General features: G+C 44.1%; 2 protein-coding genes across 2 annotated transcripts in view; both read right to left on the reverse strand.

The window, feature by feature from the left end:
* LOC135469863 (collagen alpha-1(I) chain-like) lies at positions 1 to 6,325 on the reverse strand. The gene is given in 7 exon segments (XM_064748485.1): positions 1 to 106; positions 108 to 356; positions 358 to 1,288; positions 1,334 to 1,870; positions 3,030 to 3,135; positions 3,709 to 3,848; positions 6,217 to 6,325. Coding segments are annotated over 6 exon segments (2,052 nt in total). The 5' UTR covers positions 3,832 to 3,848; positions 6,217 to 6,325.
* A 9,390-nt stretch (positions 6,326 to 15,715) lies between these two features.
* The window catches only part of LOC135469864 (uncharacterized), a 36,486-nt gene continuing 34,681 nt past the window's right edge, over positions 15,716 to 17,520 (reverse strand). Inside the window, exons 2-3 of the mRNA XM_064748486.1 lie at positions 16,580 to 17,160; positions 15,716 to 16,363 (exon numbers count right to left, since the gene is read on the reverse strand). Of these exons, the coding sequence (XP_064604556.1) occupies positions 15,716 to 16,363; positions 16,580 to 17,160 (1,229 nt within the window). The remainder of the gene's footprint in view (positions 16,364 to 16,579; positions 17,161 to 17,520) is intronic.

The raw sequence follows: 17,520 nt of genomic DNA on the forward strand, positions 1-17,520 counted from the left end.
TCACCTTTTGGTCAATTGCCCAATCTGACCACTGTATCCTTGGGCGCCAGTTGGACCCTGTGGCCCAGTATCTCCCTTCAGACCGTTTTGGCCACTTGGGCCGGGGCTTCCCCGTCGGACCCTGCGGACCAACTGGGCCCAATTCTCCCTTTGATCCTTTCTGTCCAGGTGAACCGATATCTCCTTTCTCCCCGTTTATTCCACTTGGACCTCGGTCGCCTTTCTCGCCCCTGGGTCCAGCTGGGCCAACATCTCCTTTCTGACCTTGTAATCCTGGTTGACCTGTATCTCCCTTTTGGCCATTTTTCCCCGCTGAGCCGGTGTTCCCTGTCCGTCCTGTTGGTCCCATTGGGCCAATGTCTCCCTTTCTGACCAGTTGGTCCCATTGGACCAATGTCTCCCTTGCGACCGGTCAATCCTACTGGACCCTTGTCTCCTCTATTTCCATTTGCTCCAGCCGGACCCATTGGTCCTTCTGGGCCTCTAGGTCCAACCGGGCCATCTTCCCCTTTTTGTCCTTTCTCTCCATCTGGACCCGCGTCCCCCTTTTGACCAGAGGGACCTTTTAATCCCATATCTCCTTTCTGGCCATTTTGACCAGCTGGACCAATTTCTCCTTTCTGTCCTTTTTGTCCCGTTAAACCCATATTTCCTTTATCCCCAACTGGTCCGCAAGGACCAATGTCTCCTTTTTGACCGCCCGGTCCCTTTGGGCCTTGCTCTCCTTTCTCGCCGTGTTGACCTGCTGGACCCGTATCTCCTTTCAAACCTTGTGGTCCTACTGGACCGAGATCTCCTTTCTGGCCTATAGGCCCAACTGGACCAATATCACCTTTCTCACCATCTGCACCCGTAGGGCCTTTTTCGCCTTTCTGTCCAGTAGGACCCGATGGACCAACATCTCCTTTCTGGCCATCAAAACCAGGAGGTCCTTTATCCCCTCTTTGGCCATGTGGTCCAGCAGGTCCCATGTCTCCTTTCTGGCCAACTGGTCCAACTGGTCCCAAATCCCCTTTCTGGCCACGTGGTCCGGTTGAACCCATATCTCCTTTATCACCGGCTGCTCCAATAGGGCCAGTGGCCCCTGTCTTGCCATTTAGTCCAGCTGGCCCAACATCCCCTTTCTGTCCTGTTGGTCCTACTGGACCCATGTCTCCTTTTCGGCCTTGAGGTCCCACTGGACCCAAACTACCGGTGAGACCAATCGGTCCGGTTGAACCAGTCTCTCCTTTCTCACCTGCTGGACCACATGGGCCCACGTCTCCTTTCTGTCCTTTCAGTCCCGATGGTCCGATGCCCCCATTTTTGCCGTGTGGTCCAGGAGGGCCCACATCCCCTTTTGGACCGATTAGTCCCGTTTGACCCTTGTCTCCCTTTTGGCCGTATGGTCCCATAGGGCCCTTATCTCCCTTATCTCCCTTTGGACCGCACGGACCAATATCTCCTCTCCTGCCATTTTGTCCGACTGGACCAGGTTTTCCAACTGGACCAACTGGCCCAACGGGACCTAGGTCTCCTTTATGGCCGACTGGTCCAGTTGAGCCTTTATCGCCTTTCTGGCCATGTGGTCCTGCCCGGCCGATGTCTCCTTTCGGGCCAATAGGTCCAGCTGGGCCAATTTCACCTTTCTGACCCTTTGGGCCGATAGAGCCCCTGTCTCCTTTATGTCCACGTGGGCCCGCGGGTCCAACGTCTCCCTTGTCACCATCTAGTCCCCACGGCCCCATGAATCCTTTCTCACCACTGGGGCCTACTGGGCCTCTTTGTCCTTTCTGGCCAATTGGTCCAACTGGACCTCTGTCTCCTTTTTCTCCCTTTAGTCCAGGTGTAACTGCGTTTCTATTTCTACAGTCTGGATCCGAGTCTTCACCTACCACATATAAATATGACTGATTGATTGACGGTCAATTTTATGGGCCCAGGAAGCTGGAGTACCTAGAGTAAACCATTGACTTTTGGCAAGTTATGTAAAAATAATAAGTGGATGAATTCTAGTTTATGTTGAACCGTATATATTTTTATGATTACAGCAAAAAGAGGTTCTTAATGTACCACTGATTTACATCAAATATGAAGGAAGTAAGTAAAGGTTCTTGAAAGAAAAGATAACAAAGAATTTAACCATAGTTATTTCGGACGATGGAATCAACATTACTTTTTTCTTGCCAACTCTGTAAATCAATTTTTAATCTGGAATTTTTAGGAGGTCGTCAGAAACAAAACCCTCAGCTCATTCAGTATGTTTGTTAAGCACGCAATTCACTGTTTGCATGACGTCATGGTGAAAACAGGCGTGGTCTCGGGATTGGTTAACGTGGATTCGCATTTGATTTTTTTTTCACTATGAACTGCGATACCTCGCTTATACAACATCACAAAATAAAAACATACTCATTTGAAACTTTGAGTGGGACATTCTTTTCATTCATGAACGCGAACGTGAAGCGTCATGAAAATGTGTAATGACGTCATCGGTCCCACGTTTACGGAGAATGAATAAATGAATGATCCATGTCAGCAATTTTTTACCCATAAAACAGAAGACGGGAAATGACTTTCTCTGAGAGTAATGAGAACTTCCAAAATTACATAAAGTAGACGACATGTCTAAATTCAGTTAAAAGAACCAAACGTCAGTTAAAACTCACAAGTAAATAGTTTGCCATTTAACATTATTGTGAATAATGTAACGTTCTTCTTGTTTTAAAACAAATGGATGTATAAATGCATGGATTGTATGGAGTCTTCCCATCTGCCTCTGCTTTGACCGCGTTTTTTTTCTTTTATTTTGCAACACCTCGTGAAAGTATACGTCGTATTTGGTCTCTGTTTACATCCATACAACAACAACATGTCAACAGATTAAAGTATCACGTGTAGCCAAAGCTCTCTAATGAATATTACGTGTAAAAGGCCCCTGCATTGTTTGGAGAAGGGAGTGGTTCATTATCGTTATTGTCCTGGTCACAGCAAACAGAATTACACGATTATACAATGAAATCGTTGCGAATAGCAGAATGGCTGCTTACCGTCATCTTGACCGATTCTCTTTAGTCGATCCAGGGAATCATCTGTGGGAGCAGCAATTACTTCTCCAAGTTCCTCGTCCACAAGTTCATTTGTCTCTGGCAACGTCTGAAATATAGAACAGGACAGGGCAAGGTAAGATGACAGAGAACTCCATAACCATCTCAGTGTACTGCCTATTTTAGCGTATTGCCACTAAGGTTCCCCCGCCCTCTCACTGCTTGTCGACGACACTCCAGTCTAGCAGTCTAGCACTCGCTAGGCACATTTGTGAAAATTCGTGAAAAAATTGGCATAGGTCGGTGGTTTACGCTCATAACTCTGGTTTCCTCCACTCACAAATATGACCACTAAGTTGAAAGTAAAAATTCCAGAGTTCGGCGTGAAGCAAATATAAAATAAAAAAATAAAACTGACTGACAACAAAGCTCCAAAAGTGGAAAATGCTTGTTCAAAGCTGGGATTGAAACAGTGCCTCTAGTACCCGGAGACAATTATCTTACAAACACGGCAATTCCAAAAGCTAAGAAATATGTTTTATTTGGGTTGTATTGCATACAAATAAGCTAAAGCAACGACCATGTAAACTACCGATTTATAGTACGTGTATATAGGCTTATCATTTATATAGAAATATTAAGAAGCTAGTTTTCCAATGAGAGTTCGTCAGTTGAGACTAACCTCAGCGTTCGCTTGTATGCAAACAGCCATGCTAATCAGGACAATAATGAACAGGTTTCTGCTAAACGGCAATATACCACAGCGTCTTGAACTGAGCACGTGACATGGTAGAGAATCTATCATCTCGCAGAACGTGATCACTGAAAGAGACATGACATCAGATCAAAACATGTTTTTATTATAGTTAATAACTTGTCAGAATCGCAGAAATATTCATAAGTTTTGTGTTGTGAAGAAAGAAATTTGTGACATATATTCAGCAACATTGATCATATCATGCAAAGAGCTACTCAATTAAACACAAATATAATATTCCTTTATTTATATATTTATTCATTCATCTATTTATTTTATTGGGGTTCCATACTGACGGCAAAACTATTTCAGTAAGGATTAATACAGGGGTCTGGGCTGATGGTCCGATGAAATCAAGCTGTTGTCGACCCAGCCAGAGGTAGAGTCGAACTTTATCCCTACGCATGACTGAATAAACCTTCCTCTATTCAGGGTAGACTATGAAATATTTGGTGAGTAATTCGACTTCGGTTAAATGTAACACGTTGTAAGACTAATGAAGAAACAGAGCGAAGGATCTGCTGTGACCAATCGGTCGTAAATGTGCACCTCAGACTGGACGTCACACGACCACACAAACACGAATGTCTGGGAACAAGACGTGCACCTTAGACTGGACGTCCCACGACCACACAACGCAAATGTCTGGGAACAAGACGTGCACCTTAGACTGGACGTCCCACGACCACACAACGCAAATGTCTGGGAACAAGACGTGCACCTTAGACTGGACGTCACACGACCACACAACACGAATGTCTGGGAACAAGACGTGCACCTTAGACTGGACGTCCCACGACCACACAACGCAAATGTCTGGGAACAAGACGTGCATCTTAGACTGGACGTCACACGACCACACAAACACGAATGTCTGGGAACAAGACGTGCACCTCAGACTGGACGTCACACGACCACACAAACACGAATGTCTGGGAACAAGACGCGCAACTCAGACTGGACGTCCCACGACCACACAACGCAAATGTCTGGGAACAAGACGTGCAACTTAGACTGGACGTCACGCGACCACACAAACACAAATGTCTGGGAACAAGACGTGCACCTCTGACTGGACGTCACACGACCACACAACATGAATGTCTGGGAACAAGGCGTGCACTTCAGACTGGACGTCCCACGACCACTCAACACAAATGTCTGGGAACAAGCCATTCGACTCAAGAAATTTAGTGGGCATCACGTATAACACACTAAACCACTTCACCAAAACCATTCGACTCGAAAAGCTCAGTGTTGCTCAGATATTACACTGAAACACTCATTCGATTAATGATCCTTAGATGCAACACACCGGTCCACGCAGCCAACGCCATTTGCCATTTAGAGATCACATTACCCGAGCGGAAAAGATGTAAAAAATAAAGGGGTTTTTAAAAGTTATAAAATTTGCTTGAAAAATGATTAGTTTTTTCGTTTTTCCGAAGGCCATAATCATTGTGGCCTTGTTTTCATGTAACATTTAGGACTGTATGTCACACATGAGAAAGTTCGGCTGTAACTTGCCAAAACGTTGTTGGTCTACTTCGAGCTATCTCGTTTCCCTCCACTCATGAACTCCTGGAGTATAGCGTTACACAAATATGAAATAAATATATGCAAGTAAATTCTCATTACACAAACATGGCTTTCTATAGGTTTTCCAAATGTTTTGAGGCTTTGGTCACATTCTCATTCACGTTGCATTTGTGCCCTGATTTACTGTCTGATTTTCTGTGGTTCATGGAATAACCTATTCCTCAGGCCAAGGGAATGACCATCGGTCATCACTGACTGTCTGTTTGGTCAGGTGACTTGCTCTGATTGGCACCGTCCACAAGTCAGGCCCTCGTAATTAGATCAGATATTCTTGAATACAAGACATCCATAAAACAAGTGGCATTCGCCAATAATATAGAAATCGCCAGTTTTTGTAAACAAACAAGCGGATTTGCGTCCGGAAACTGCAGTTCTCCTCGACAACAGTCGATACAAAGTACGTGGGCGACAATATGTGTTCACAAAAAATAAATAAATAAATTTAGAGGCATATCAGTGACGGATAGATCAAAATTATCGCCTTTCAGCAAATATCAGACTCGTACGTGTATAGTTATAGTGTTTAAATGATTTTAAAGTTGACAAACACATAACTTGCTTTATAAATTTGAAAAGGTTACAAGAGGCTGATATTTTGTGAAAGATAATTATTTGAGCAATGCTTAAATATTAGCGAAAATACTATTGAGGCTGATAGATTTTTGGTCAAAATGCTCGGTATGGCCTCTTTAAGGCATAGACATCATTTTATCAAAGTTCTTGCTAATTATTCAGTTATGGTTTTCCTTTTTGTTCAACACTCTTTCTCCTCTGGAAGGAAACTTTACCTCAATAATTTCGTGATCAAAGCTATTCTGGAACATAAAGATTTACCTTAAGTAAATCTGAACAGGTTCTCTTCTGGGACAAAAGGACAAGCCGAGCAGCCGGTGCGGAATGTGACAGAGATCTGACTTCAGCCCTGATCGTCACCACTTCCTCTCCCTTATAGCGGTGACATGTTGTTCAACCGAACCCTTCTTTGTGCGGCTGACTCACCATGATGGGGATCTTTGGTTCGCTGACCACGGCAGAAAAGCGAGTGTGTGTAATGTCTGCGATAGTTTGGTAATGAGTGGTTTGATACTCACAATTAACCACGAGGAAATGCCCAGAATCAAAAACAGTTTACGTCAAGAGCCACCTCAAGAATGCTAACATGTCACACCCAAAATATACAGCTCGCCCTGCGCGATAAATATTGTTATGTAGCACTTGCCGATTACAAAAACATACATAGTAAACAAAACATATTACCGTAACTTTAAATTATCGGTCATGTATCCATTGCATATGGTATACTTTAGTTGCCAGTATTTTTCACTTTTCATTTATCACTCGTCACTGTAGTTGCCATTCTAGTGTGATCGTTCATTCGCTCATGACTGAAAAAAAATAATTTAACAAGCATCGAGGACAATAGCATATTGCAATAGCTGCAGTATCACTAGACTCGATGAGTGTTTTACTGCAATTTGGACCTAATTGTATTACAAGCTAGCGAGAATCTCCTAGTATTTTGGTGTGGATCTTATTCCAAAGCCATAAGTGTTTTAATTACTAATCAGTATATGATTAAAGTGCTTAAAGTTCGCACTGGTCGACTGACTGGCTGAATAGTTAAATATACATGACACATACATGGCTATAGCAAAATCGCTAAAGCTTCTCTAAGCGAGAGTCGCCTATACAATATGTGCAAATTACTGGGAGTATATAGATGTCTTTATTAACCGTCCTCCCGCGAGTGCACAAGTCACGTCGCGACACCTACCACTAGCAATAAGAAATCACATATATTGAAACTGTTTGCCTCCATCCGTGCCACTGAGAGCGATCTGTATTTTCGCAGTGTTTTCTGCCAACATTACTTCTCTGGTCGGATGTTCTCGCAATGTTCTCGATTGCGAGCATGTTACTCGATTTGTGTAGTGATTTCACTGAATCGCCTAGAACATACCTAGCGCCTTGCCAACATCACTGCAAACTGTTGATTACTTCTCTTTGCAGTCCTATTTTCGTACTTTATATTTTTTCTTAGTTCTTTGGTGGTTTGTGTTATACGTCGTATTGGGAATTGGCTTCGCGATTGTTGACCTGGAACGTCCTTGTAGGTTGATGGATGGTATACGAATGTCTGTTTTTGCTTAGATTCGCAGTGTTCTCCCGGTAATTGTGATCTGTATCGACATCCTTTGATATACAGTGCAAACTAAACGTGTGCACGAAAAACCTATTTATTTATTTATTTATTTCATTGGTGTTTTTGACGCCGTACTCAAGAATATTTCACTTATACGTCGGCGGCCAGCATTATGGTGGAAGGAAACCGGGCAGAGCCCAGGGGAAACCCACGAACATCCGCAGGTTGCTGCCAGACCTTCCCACGTACGGCCGGAGAGAAAGCCAGCATGAGCTGGACTTGAATTCACAGCGGCCGCATTGGTGAGAGACTCCTGGGTCATTACGCTGCGCTAGCGCGCTAAGCAACTGAGCCCATATGTTGCGGGTACAATTCAGATATATTGTTGGGAACATTGCTATAACATTGCCATGGACTACGGCCGGTGACAGAGGTGGCCGGATTTTTTCAAAGATTGCTTGAAAAACCATTAAACGATCGACAGCGACAAAAACTGGTGAGAGGTGAATGATGTTGAGGCTTTTCAGGTATCGCTTGTACTCCCACTGCTCGCTTTTACGGCTTGTACTCTCCCGCCCGGTTTTACGGCTTGTACTCCCCTGCTCACTTTTACGGCTTGTACTCCCACTGCTCGCTTTTACCGCTTGTACTCCACTGTCCGCTTTTACCGCTTGCACACCCCTGCTCGCTTTTACCGCTTGTACGACCCTGCTCGCTTTTACGGCTTGTTCTCCCCTGCTCGCTTTTACGGTGTGTACTCCCCTGCTCGCTTTTACCGCTTGTATTCCCCTGCTCGCTTTTACCGCTTGTACTCCCCTGCTTGCTTTTACTTCTTGTACTCCCCTGCTCGCTTTTACCGCTTGTACTCCCCTGATTGCTTTTACCGTTTACACTCCCCTGCACGCTTTTACGGCTTGTACTCCCACTCCTCGCTTTTACCGCTTGTGCTCTCCCTCCTCACTTTTACCGCTTGTACTCCCCTGCTCGCTTTTACCGCTTGCACACCCATGCTCGCTTTTACGGCTTGTACTCCCCTGCTCGCTTTTACGGCTTGTGCTCGCCTGCTCGCTTTTACCACTTGTGCTCTCCCTGCTCTCTTTTACTCTCTTCGCAATACTCACACAGACAAAAGTGGCTAAGCTTTAAACTATCAGTGTCTGTTTCAATGAAATTTCACGGGGCTTTCAACATTATTCCGGTCTTATGACGAGGGTGTCTCATTTTAGCAGACCGCACCTACCGCCGACATATTTATGGTGTTGCCTCACTGGAACGCCATGCTGCAGATTTTATAATGACATTAGTACCAAGACTTTAAAGACTTTGGTGTGACTTAATATGGGATTGAACCCGAACCTTTCGTTTGCGAGATTGACACGTAGAGCTGGCTTTTTGACTGACCGTTTTTCATAACAAACTGACAAACTAACTGATGACCATGAAATGTTCTTCTTAAGGTGGCCATCTCCATGAAAACCCACGGCATTTGACAAGTATGTAACCAGCCTGTTTCCCACATATGGGCGAGAAATGGATTTCATCGTGAAAGCACATGTAAAACACCTATACTTGATGGCATGAAAATAGTGCTGTCAAACTCTAATCTTAATATAGTTAAGACGTACAGCGCAGAGAGAAAAAAAAAACAGAGCAGCGATGATAGAGTGGTAGCTGGCAAATGGTCACACGTAACTGGTAAATACGGCCTCTCGTCAATTGTCAGTTTTATGCTAACTGTTCATGAAAATGCATACCACCAAGTTACACGCCCCCTATGTTGTTGCGAATACGAACGGTAATCTTAAATTCTCCTCACCACTGTGTTTGATGACTTAAAATACATTAACAATCCTATTCGTGTGGTAGAGCGTCGGGAGCGGTAGATCCAGGGTCATTCCTCGGTTGAGTCGCGCCTAAGACTTTAAAAGAGGAATTTGTAACTTCCTGCAGGATAGTGCAACGACTGATTGACCCGTATCAGTATAATGGCTCGGGCGGGGCGGTTCGGTAAGTCGTTTCAGTGAAACAGCACTAGATAAAAGAGCAGTGGAAATCCGACCTGCAACAAGGAGGCATATTACATGCACTGTAAGGATTCCTTCGTCATCATGTGACTGAAAAATGGTTAAGTACGACGTTAAACCACAAGCACTCAGTCACTCACCATCCATGCGTTCACAATCCGTCCCAAAAAGCTTCCACATATGGCTTATTTGTAACTCGATGATGAGTTTGTAAGTAATCAGTGAGCTCTAAAGGAGTTTAAAGCATTCCATGTTCGACCCTACAGACAATTAAACGTGTATCTCCCCTGGATTCTGCCCTGTTTCCTCTCACCCTAATATTTGCCCCCCCCCCCCCACTCCTTTTCGTAAAAGGGAAATACTCTTGTGTACGACTTAAAAGACCAAAAAAGTAAATAAATATATCACTGTTGTGTACTGAATCAGAGGCTGTAAACCATACGTGAGTAGTGCTTGGAAATTATAGACAATGTTGTAATTGCATTATTTACACCTGCAAGGCCTTCTAACCTTCTAGCTATTTGTTCCGAATGTTATTATTTTCGTCACCTCTATTATATTATGCCTTTACATACATAGGTGACACCGTGCCTAGTGTCGACTGTCACGACTGTTGAAGGGTAATTTCCATAAGCAACGACTAAGCGCTTTTTTCATAGAAGAGTTCATAGTTGCGGGCGGCGAGAAGCTGTTTGGTTTATAATGAATGATGCAGGGTTTTCAATTTCAGATGAAAATTCCAGCTTTGCGATATGTCCAGTATTGATAAAGGTAGGCAAACATGTCAGTGAGAAACATCATATCTGTTCCATATCTTCCCTCATGCTGGTTGCAGTCATGCACTATATCCGTAATGCCTGAATGGGTAAACGCTTTTGGAAGTCCTCATTCTTTTGCAAGTTTTATACGAATGCCATGTGAGATATTGTGTAATTGAAGTACTGTAGAACAGAAATGATATGCGTGAAAATGCGCTAGTTTACGCTTTAGGCCCTTGATCTAAAATAGAAAAGGAAGATGCCTTCGACCTTAAATAATAACCTAGTCCATCTTATTTCTTGTAAAACCGCTGCTTGATACCTATAGCAGGTTTACACAATCATTTACACCGATTCAAACACAAGACAGACCCAATTTCAAACTCAAACATTTACACACCTTCCTATGCACATACAAGCTCATTTCAGACATAATCGTTAAAACGAACATAAAGTGGGTCGCTATATATAACTTACAGAAAAAGGTTTTAAAAGCCGACCGGATGTTGACAGCATTGAGGGATATGTACAATTTACTCCGAAATGAACATATCACGTGATACTTTCCTTGCGCTAAAAGCACTAAAAAAAAACAAAAAAAACCCCCAAAACAAAACAAAACAAACAAACCGCCGTCGTATAAGTGAAATATTCTTAAGCGTGAAAAACTCCAATCAAATAAATGTTATACTCAAGTGACCATTGCCCACCTAGGACAAGTGGGTCCAAGCTGTGTGATGTATGTGTACAACAGTGCAAATGTGCACGTCACACGCGAGCAAGTTCGTCAGTAGCTCGTCGAAGGTCGATGGTTTATCCCGGGCAATCTGGTTTATGCTTCACCCATAAAATAAACCACCATCGTATAAGTGAAAAGTTCCACACTTGGCTTTAAACAAGAATCAACCAATCAGTGAATCGATACCCACAAAATAAATTCCAAATCAATGCTAATTACTACAAAAATAACTAATAACAAATAAATGACCAATTTAATAACTTTCGTGTTTGTCAAATATTGGAATGACATGAGAATAAGGAATACTCTGTTGGGTAAAGGGGCAGAGGTCAAGTGAGAGTAGGAATCTGTAGCGTGTTACCCATTGGACCGGCAAAGTTGTGCTGCCTATGAAAAGTCCGACGGCTTTGTGAATAATCTTTGTGATCTCACAACGGTGCGGACATTTCTCAGTGGCCATCACCTTATAGAGATAGCCATGCGTTTACGCATCGATAGTTATACCTTACAGATGTTTATGAAGAAATCACCTTCGCAAATTGTTCCTGGGGCCATTATTTCCATGCATTCAAACAAGATCGCCACGCCTCAGCTATTTGAGGAAGCTGTCAGGGGTATAAATCCCAAGTGTTTATGTTTTTTGTCGAGTAAGTCTTTGTGGCACGTGAGGTCAAGTCGCCATGGAGCACTGCACCTTACTTTTTCGCTTGTGGACATATACACTCTTGATCGCAGATTTACAGGTAAGTGACCTAGACTTTATATTAAAAAGGCAAAACAGATAGCACTTTAATGAATTTGTTTTGTTATTGGTATGTGTTAATTTACAAATCGTTCAAGTGTTTCTGTTAGGACATGTTGGGGACAACTCAAATGTCCTTCCGCTAGTTCGTCAAATGGGCCTTTACCAAGTAATTTGAGAAGTGCTATCCGGCCCCGGATAGCACAGTTGGTAGAGCGTCCGCTTCGGGACCGGTAGATCCAGGATCAATTCTTGATCGAGTCACACCTAAGACTTTAAAAGAGGAAGTTGTAACTTCCTCGCTTGGCGTTCAGCATGAAGGGGACAGTGCAACGACTGGTTGACCTGTATCAGTATAATGGCTTGGGCGGGGCGGCTTACTTGCCTTCGGTAAGTCATCTCAGTGAAGCAGCACTAAATAAAAGAGCGGTGGAAATCCGTCCTGCAACAAGGAGGCACATTACACGTACATGCACCCTAATGATTCCTTCGTCGTCATATGACTGAAAAATTGTTGAGTACGACGTTAAACCCCAAGCACTCACTCACTCACTCACCATTCAAATGTGATTTCGTTGTTTTAGAGTTTATGGAAATTCTCATAATTTATTTCTGCCTAAACATGGCACTCTTTATCAGTAACATATTAGTACATTAGCACTCTCACATGTGTAAACTGTACCCCCGGTTTGTCGGTCTTGCGGTCATATAAATTTACAACATTTTCACAGAATGCTGTATTGATTACCGGTACGTATTAGCTTATAGAATCTCTAGGCCTTTATTGCTCCGACGGGTTATACATAAATACTACAGACAGTAGATAATACAAATATTAGTTTGATCTTTATGTGTACAAAGCTTTATGTGTACAAATTTCCTCTCGCGTTGCCTTCCTGACAAAACGATGATATGAACTCACCACAATTCACTTATTATAACTGCCTTTGCTGGACCCAGTTACTGTAGTTCATTGTAGGTCACAGGAACAGTTTTCGGAATAACTTTAGTGTTTAAATTGTACAACTTTTACTGTATTATTCAAATTTTCTTTAATTTTATAATCATTACATCAGTCTCTAAGGTGGTCATAAAGAACAACGTACGATCTCACTCAGTCAGCATGTTTCACACTTCTATCTAGTTCCGCTTAACGAGTCGGTGGAGATTTGGTTAACATATCACTGCTTTACAGATCAAGTGTGTAACAGAGTGTAAAACAGGAGTGCATCAGATAAGTGTTTGAGGGCATTTTAAACATGTAGTGTGTTTGATAGGAGGCGATGGCACGATCTTATTAATCATTTCTTAGTTTTTTATAAGACAGAGAGACAAAAATTATGAAGAATGCGGATCTATTGATGGAGTATAGGTATAACGCCATACACAGGGACATCTAATTTATTCTACGATGGGCATAATATTATATTTCATTTAGCAAGTCGCCTATATTCAGAGATCTGTAAAATCAGTTATACTCACTACAAAAATTGTCTATAGTCAGTGACACGTAGCAACACAAGCTCTACACATGAATATGTTGGAAGTCTGTATCATTGCAAGGAAAATGAAGTTAGAACAATTCATGGTTTTGCAGTCCATAAGCTCGGTTTCGGCGGTAAGAACCCATTGCCTTGGGTGACGTCACAATTATTAATAAAACAGTGGCATGCTGGATATTGCACGGAGTTCAACGTGTTTTGACGGAGGGCGAGATGAGTTACCTCTACTGCTATCAACTTAACTGTAAACCCTGTTACTGACACTGTCATATTTGAAATTGTTTACACGTTTTAGTATGATATAACCTTAATAAATGGATTTTAGTTTATCTCTTGTAGTATATGATCTCACGACGGTGTGGATTTAGAGACGGATGTTAAGAAATTAAAGCCATGTAGTCTATTCACAGAGACAGTAGTGTAGGCTGTATTACGGCGTGGAGTTCTAACCGCTTGTTGGTGCAGCCATTGTGAAACAAATTACTCTCCACGCTCTTTGTCCAATATGCAACTTGCTTTTGAATAATTATTACGTCACCCGAGGCAATCAGTTCTTTGTGTCGAAACTAAAGTTTAACATTATGAATTGGAAAAAGTATTCTAACTGCATTTTTCTTGTAAATAAGGACCTTCAGCATGTCAATGTGTGAAGCTTGGGTTGTTACGTGTCACTGGCTAAAGGCAGTTATGTAAGCGAATGATTTTACAGACAGCTGAATATAGGTGACTCTCTAAAAGAAATAGACTATATCTTCAAATGTGTGTGGAAACGGTCTTAATGCATAGTACCTTATCAGGGGGTGAGCGATCTTATTGTCGTCTTAACAACATAAAGAAAAGAATTTAAAGCCTCACCCGCATTGAGTGAGTGAGTGCTTGGGGTTTAACGTCGTACTCAACAATTTTTCAGTCATATGACGACGAAGGAATCATTAGGGTGCATGCACGTGTAATGTGCCTCCTTGTTGCAGGACGGATTTCCACCGCTCTTTTATTTAGTGCTGCATCACTGAGACGACTTACCGAAGGCAAGTAAGCCGCCCCGCCCGAGCCATTATTCTGATACGGGTCAACCAGTCGTTGCACTATCCCCTTCATGCTGAAGTTACAACTTCCTCTTTTAAAGTCTTAGGTGTGACTCGACCAAGGATTGATCCTGGATCTACCGGTCCCGAAGCGGACGCACCCGCATTGAAGAGTTGTGCAGAAATTTATTACATAACCATTGTATCTGGTTATACTTTTTCCTTTTCAGACTCAGTACAAAGTACAAAGCTTAGTGCCAAGACCAGAAAATGGCAAAGATCGAGGCAGAACTCGCCGATTTGCAAACATTCAAGGTGGGGATATTAATAAAAAAAAGCAAAACTAAAGCTAAGCAGAGGGTTTAATTTGTACAGGACACATTAAGCGTTGGTAAGTGGTCAGGTACTAAGTGTGGGATCACCATAGTGACAGAAACGCACCTACCCACAATGTCTTCAGTCCAAGCTAAAAATAAACAAACACCAAAAGCAAAATAGGTGCTAATTGCCTTGACAAGCGACAACGATATAACAAGTTAAGGATGCTTGAAACTCAGGAGTGAAACGATTCCCATCTAGTTATCCCCCATATGACATGATGTATGTCATGAGATATGAGGCATACATGATGTATATTTTTCTGAAATGTTCCGGTTAAATATCCTCTATAGTTTTCAGATATGCTTTGGTTTGTTAGCTTTCGTGGGTGGAATTTACGTTGACAAAATATCCCTCAACAGTGGACACCATGTTTGTTTTCGGAGACTTTTCGGATGAGTATCCCCCATCAGAAACATCTTTTTTCGTTATGTATTCCCCAAGACACCATGTTTGTTTTCTGACATGTTGCAAAGCTGAAATGCTGCTTAAATATCGTTATCTGAATACACTTAGCCGGCGACTTTGTTTTATAACTGATCTAATGATAACAAAAAAAAGAAACACTTATGTCAACACTCAATATATTCCAGTTTGAATGCGTCAAAGTTGCCATATTGTTTCCTCAGGAGAATCCGTGCGCTATTCAGAAGATTGTTACGCAAAGGACGGAAACGAAACAAATGGAAAACTCCCAACAGTTGCACTTACAAGAGAATATGAAGCAAGAGGTCCACTAGAACTGTCAGGAGTAGACGTTACACAAGATCCACAAGGATTTAGAGGAATAGACGCAGGACTAACTCCACAAGGGCACCCAGAAGTAGACAGTGCAAGAGGTCAACCAGGACTTACAACAGCTGATGAGCCACGAGGTCCACCAAAGCTTTTAAAGGTGCATGTTAATAAAGCACGAGGTTCACCAGGACTTACAAAACTAGGCGAAGGACAAAGCTCATTAAAGATTATAGGAGTAGATAAAGAACAAGGTCCACCAAAATATATAACAGTATATGAACAACCTAAACCATCAGGTGCACCAGAACATCTAAGAGTAAAGAGGGCACGAGGACCACCAGGTCCACCAGGACGTGTAAGAGTAAAGAGGGCGCAAGGACCACCAGGTCCACCCGGTCGTGTAAGAGTAGAGAGGGCACGAGGACCACCAGGTCCACCAGGAAGTGTAAGAGTAGAGAGAGCGCAAGGACCACTAGGTCCACCCGGTCTTGTAAGAGTAGAGAGGGCACCAAGACCACCAGGTCCACCAGGACGTGTAAGAGTAGAAAGGGCACGAGGACCACCAGGTCCACCAGGACGTGTAAGAGTAGAGAGGGCACCAAGACCACTAGGTCCACCTGGTCTTGTAAGAGTAGAGAGGGCACGAGGACCACCAGGTCCACTCGGTCGTGTAAAAGTAGAGAGGGCACGAGGACCACCAGGTCCACCAGGACGTGTAAGAGTAGAGAGGGCACCAAGACCACTAGGTCCACCCGGTCTTGTAAGAGTAGAGAGGGCACGAGGACCACCAGGTCCACCCGGACTTGTAAGAGTAGAGAGGGCACAAAGACCACTAGGTCCACCCGGTCTTGTAAGAGTAGAGAGGGCACGAGGACCACTAGGTCCACCCGGTCGTGTAAGAGTAGAGAGGGCACGAGGACCACCAGGTCCACCTGGTCTTATAAGAGTAGAGAGGGCACGAGGACCACCAGGTCCACCCGGTCGTGTAAGAGTAGAGAGGGCACGAGGACCACCAGGTCCACCAGGACGTGTAAGAGTAGAGAGGGCACCAAGACCACTAGGTCCACCCGGTCTTGTAAGAGTAGAGAGGGCACGAGGACCACCAGGTCCACCCGGTCTTATAAGAGTAGAGAGGGCACGAGGACCACCAGGTCCACCTGGTCGTGTAAGAGTAGAGAGGGCACGAGGACCACCAGGTCCACCAGGACGTGTAAGAGTAGAGAGGGCACCAAGACCACTAGGTCCACCCGGTCTTGTAAGAGTAGATAGGGCACGAGGACCACCAGGTCCACCCGGTCGTGTAAGAGTAGAGAGGGCACGAGGACCACCAGGTCCACCAGGACGTGTAAGAGTAGAAAGGGCACCAAGACCACTAGGTCCACCCGGTCTTGTAAGAGTAGAGAGGGCACTAGGTCCACCCGGTCTTGTAAGAGTAGAGAGGGCACGAGGACCACTAGGTCCACCCGGTCGTGTAAGAGTAGAGAGGGCACGAGGACCACCAGGTCCACCAGGACGTGTAAGAGTAGAGAGGGCACCAAGACCACTAGGTCCACCCGGTCTTGTAAGAGTAGAGAGGGCACTAGGTCCACCCGGTCTTGTAAGAGTAGAGAGGGCACGAGGACCACTAGGTCCACCCGGTCGTGTAAGAGTAGAGAGGGCACCAAGACCACTAGGTCCACCCGGTCTTGTAAGAGTAGAGAGGGCACGAGGACCACCAGGTCCACCCGGTCTTATAAGAGTAGAGAGGGCACGAGGACCACCAGGTCCACCAGGACGTGTAAGAGTAGAGAGGGCACCAAGACCACTAGGTCCACCAGGTCTTGTAAGAGTAGAGAGGGCACGAGGACCACTAGGCCCACCCGGTCGTGTAAGAGTAGAGAGGGCACGAGGACCACTAGGTCCACCAGGACGTGTAAGAGTAGAGAGGGCACCAAGACCACTAGGTCCACCCGGACGTGTAAGAGTAGAGAGAGCGCAAGGACCACCAGTTCTACCACGACATATAAGAGTAGAAAAAGCACGAGGACCACTAGGTCCACCAGGACGTGTAAGAGTAGAGAGAGCGCAAGGACCACTAGGTCCACCCGAT

This window comes from Liolophura sinensis, chromosome 7, assembly GCF_032854445.1.
Source record: "Liolophura sinensis isolate JHLJ2023 chromosome 7, CUHK_Ljap_v2, whole genome shotgun sequence".
In the NCBI taxonomy this organism is placed as follows: Eukaryota; Metazoa; Mollusca; class Polyplacophora; order Chitonida; family Chitonidae; genus Liolophura; species Liolophura sinensis.